Source organism: Hevea brasiliensis, chromosome 15 (genome assembly GCF_030052815.1).
Source record: "Hevea brasiliensis isolate MT/VB/25A 57/8 chromosome 15, ASM3005281v1, whole genome shotgun sequence".
Classification (NCBI taxonomy): domain Eukaryota; kingdom Viridiplantae; phylum Streptophyta; class Magnoliopsida; order Malpighiales; family Euphorbiaceae; genus Hevea; species Hevea brasiliensis.
Genome location: NC_079507.1, coordinates 74,921,468 through 74,925,041, shown reverse-complemented (window position 1 = coordinate 74,925,041; position 3,574 = coordinate 74,921,468). Strand labels below are relative to the sequence as shown.

At 32.5% G+C, this 3,574-nt stretch overlaps 1 protein-coding gene across 1 annotated transcript; it reads left to right on the top strand.

Annotated features, from left to right (window-relative positions):
• Window positions 1-869: 869 nt before the first annotated feature.
• On the top strand, window positions 870-2,257 carry LOC110673948 (peroxidase 5). The gene is made up of 2 exons (XM_058136974.1): window positions 870-1,162; window positions 1,305-2,257. Exons 1-2 carry the CDS (start codon window positions 950-952, stop codon window positions 2,079-2,081), a joined length of 990 nt encoding a protein of 329 aa, XP_057992957.1. The 5' UTR covers window positions 870-949; the 3' UTR covers window positions 2,082-2,257.
• Window positions 2,258-3,574: the final 1,317 nt, after the last annotated feature.

Sequence of the window (3,574 nt, the reverse complement as noted above, 5' to 3'; positions counted from 1 at the left end):
ATTATTTTTTAATACTCCCTTACTAATATAATCATACTTAATAATATTAACTTTAATAATTATTAATTATATTAATAATTATTTTAATAATTATCAATCACCTTATTAAGTACTAGCCATTGAAAACCTCGCGACCTGTAAATGTACGACGTGCTAGCTAAGCTAAGCTATTAACTTGTACTTTCAATTGAAATATTCTACGCGCATTAATTTCTATGGATTTAAAGAAGCCCATAGAGATGAATTAAGACTTGGACATTTAATTATTTAAAGTTGAAGAAATATTAATTACCAACAACTATAATTTATTACTTCTTAGCTGGCATCCGCTCTAAAATAAGTTCCACTTGCAGTAGTAGATGAAGCTAAGGGTGATGATGAGTAAGATTAATTAAAAAAAAAAAATTGAACTGTAACTTAAAAATTATAAAAAATTCAAGATTTATTGAATTAAATTAATTTCAAATATTTTAATATATATTTTATTTTATAAAATTAGTGATTAACTGAATATCTACATGTTCACCACTTTATATTTTTTAAGTCTATTTTCTTATAGTATTTTTAACCATCAAGAGAGAATCGTGTGGGGGGCACACGCCTTTCAATTCTTTATTTGCATGTTGACACATGCTATGACGCTGCTCTGAATTTGAGTCTATTATTAAATGAAAAAGGTTTGTGGGTGACAGACGCCTCTTTATTAAAATATTGTATTTACCATTTCTTTAGCTTGAATGATTCTTTAGCCCACGAAACTTCACTGCAATTTCCTTGTTTTAGTATTCCCATGGGATTCAAAATTTGACTGCCAATGCCTAGAAAATATTAGATCGATCATTCCTCGACTCACTATAAATGGGACAGTGATGGCCTTGTGTTCTTCACTTCAGCATTAGACATCAATCCTCTCAGTCTCTATTGGCTACAAGTCTTAGTCTTGGTTCTCATGGCAAGGTTTTTCACCTTTTTAGTGGGATTCTTTTTACTCATTTTCTTCATCTCTCCAGCTCTCTCAGCTCCTTTGAAGAAAAAGTTCTATAAAAAAACTTGCCCATTGGCTGAGACCATAGTGAGAAGCACAATAACAAATGCAATGGCTAATGATACTGGCATTCCTGCTGCGCTCACTAGGCTTCATTTCCATGACTGTTTTGTGAGGGTAATTAATGATCTTCAACATCTTTTAATTCCTTCTTCATTCTTTAACTTTAAATTGCTTGCACTATATAAAATAGGCATATTAGATCTCTATACTACAATATTATACTGATTAAATTTGCATTTTATTTTGATATATATAGGGTTGTGATGCTTCCATTCTTCTTGATTCCACTCCGAAGCACAAAGCAGAGAAAGAAAGCATGAGAAATAAGGGAATAGGAGGCTTTGAGGTGATAGATGCAGCAAAGGCTAAGATAGAGGCTCACTGCCCCAACACAGTTTCATGTGCAGATATTATTGCCTTTGCAGCTCGTGATAGTGTTCACCTTACCGGTGGCATTTACTATGATGTTCTCGGAGGCCGCCGAGACGGAACCATTTCTTTGATCGGTGATGCCACTAAAAACCTCCCCGATGCATTCTTTAATGTCACCCAGTTGAAAGAAAACTTTGCAAAGAAGGGTTTGTCACTAGAGGAATTGGTGACGCTCTCTGGTGTTCACTCTATTGGTGACTGTCATTGTTCTTCATTCTCTAAACGTTTATATTCCTTCAATGCAACGTACCCACAAGATCCTTCCATGGTTTCTACCTATGCCAGTTACTTGAGAGCCAAATGCCCTAGGCCTGTGAAAACGAACTCTGGGGTTGATCCAATCGTGCCTTTTGATCCCCTAACACCAACCAGGCTTGACAATAATTACTACAAGAACTTGAAGAGTAAAAAAGGGCTACTGTTTTCAGATCAAGTGTTGTGGGAAAGTAGTTTGACAAAGAAGATGGTGGGGAGCAATATCAAGCATCCAAGTGCATGGGCTTCCAAGTTTGCTTCAGCAATGGTGCATATGGGTTCGATTGAGGTGCTTACAGGGTCACAAGGGGAAATAAGGAAGAATTGTAGGGTTGTGAATTATTAGCCCATATGGATTTTGATGCGATTAGGCGTGTGTTTTCTTTTTTAGATTCAATAACTTGGGTTGTTTGGCCTTGGCCTTTGTTTATGAGCATGTTATGTATACACCATGTATTCTATGATAAAAATAATCTTGCGGCTTGTTTTTTTAATATATAAATCTCGCAGATTTCTTTTTCATTTCTACTAGCCAGGGAATTGGCAAGTACATGTTATTCAAAAATTTGAATTAAATTACAAAGGATAGTTCTAAAAAAATCTCTTAATTTAATATAAATGATTTATTTTAGTCAAATAAAAATAAACAATATGATATATAAAAATTATTATATTAATATGATATATAAAAATTTATTTTCATCAGAGTATCAGTAATAGCACAAGTTAAAACCGATGAGACGATGGAAAAACGTAATATCTCCATGCAAGAAAAGGCCTCCTCGAGTTCGATACGACATTCCAATTATACATTAACCACCATCAAGAAGTAAAGGGTTTTTACCGTTTAAAACCCTACTCTTTTTACCTCTCCTTGCTACATACCTTCTTACCTTACTTCATTCTTTTGGTATGTAAACGTCTCTCTTTTTTATGAAAAATTATATAATAAAATTAATGTATGTACAACAGTTTTGTTATAATCATTGATTGTGATGAGTCCTACATGAGTCTCACTATAATAAATAATAATAATTAAACTGTTGTGTGTACAACGTTGCATCAAATAAAAATTTTCTTTTTATGTTCTTTGGATAATGTCAGCATCCGTTTGGTTGCTTATAAGATTATGGACAGATGTTTAGGAAATTAATTTTCCCTAGCATTCAAGAAAATGAATAATGGACTAATTAACCCATCTTTACTCACCCCTAAATGAAGTCAAGACAACTGAATATCTACTACATGTTGCCTACTTTATATTTTCTTAAGTAGACCTGGCCATGGACTAATTTCAGTACTGTTTTGAATTATAATTGTTGATCCGGTTAAATTTTGATTCAAAATGATTTTCTGATGGTTTTCAGTTTGACTTTAGATATTATTAAACTATAATAAATTTTTAGACATTACTTATTTAATTTTTAACTAAAAAACTAAAAATATATAAATATAAATTCAATATAAATTAAAAAAAATAAAAAAAAAGTTTACAAATGAACCCAGTTTCAATTCTGGTCTTGATTCAAGGAGAAGCCTGTAATCAACCCTCAAAATATCAATTCCGAACCAATTCAAGGCTCAAAACCGATTTCAGTTCAGTTCACAAGCTAATCTAGCCGCTATTCTTAAAGGTGTAGCTATGGAAAAAAGGTTCTGATATGAAATTGTGTCTTCTTACCATTATATCAAATTGAAACAAGGATTTGTGCATATTATATTAATTTTTACAACAACTGTTATAACAAGCACGCAAATCTAAGGCACACACACAAATTGCACAATCACACTGTAATGAAAAGAGAAGAAGAATAACACAGAATTTAACATGGTTCAACC

Bases quoted from the DNA above. Each gene is read 5' to 3' on its own strand.
- LOC110673948 (XM_058136974.1), top strand. From the start codon at position 950: ATGGCAAGGTTTTTCACCTTTTTAGTGGGATTCTTTTTACTCATTTTC. The intron at 1,163-1,304 runs GTAATTAATGAT...TGATATATATAG, and splicing joins TCCATGACTGTTTTGTGAGG to GGTTGTGATGCTTCCATTCT.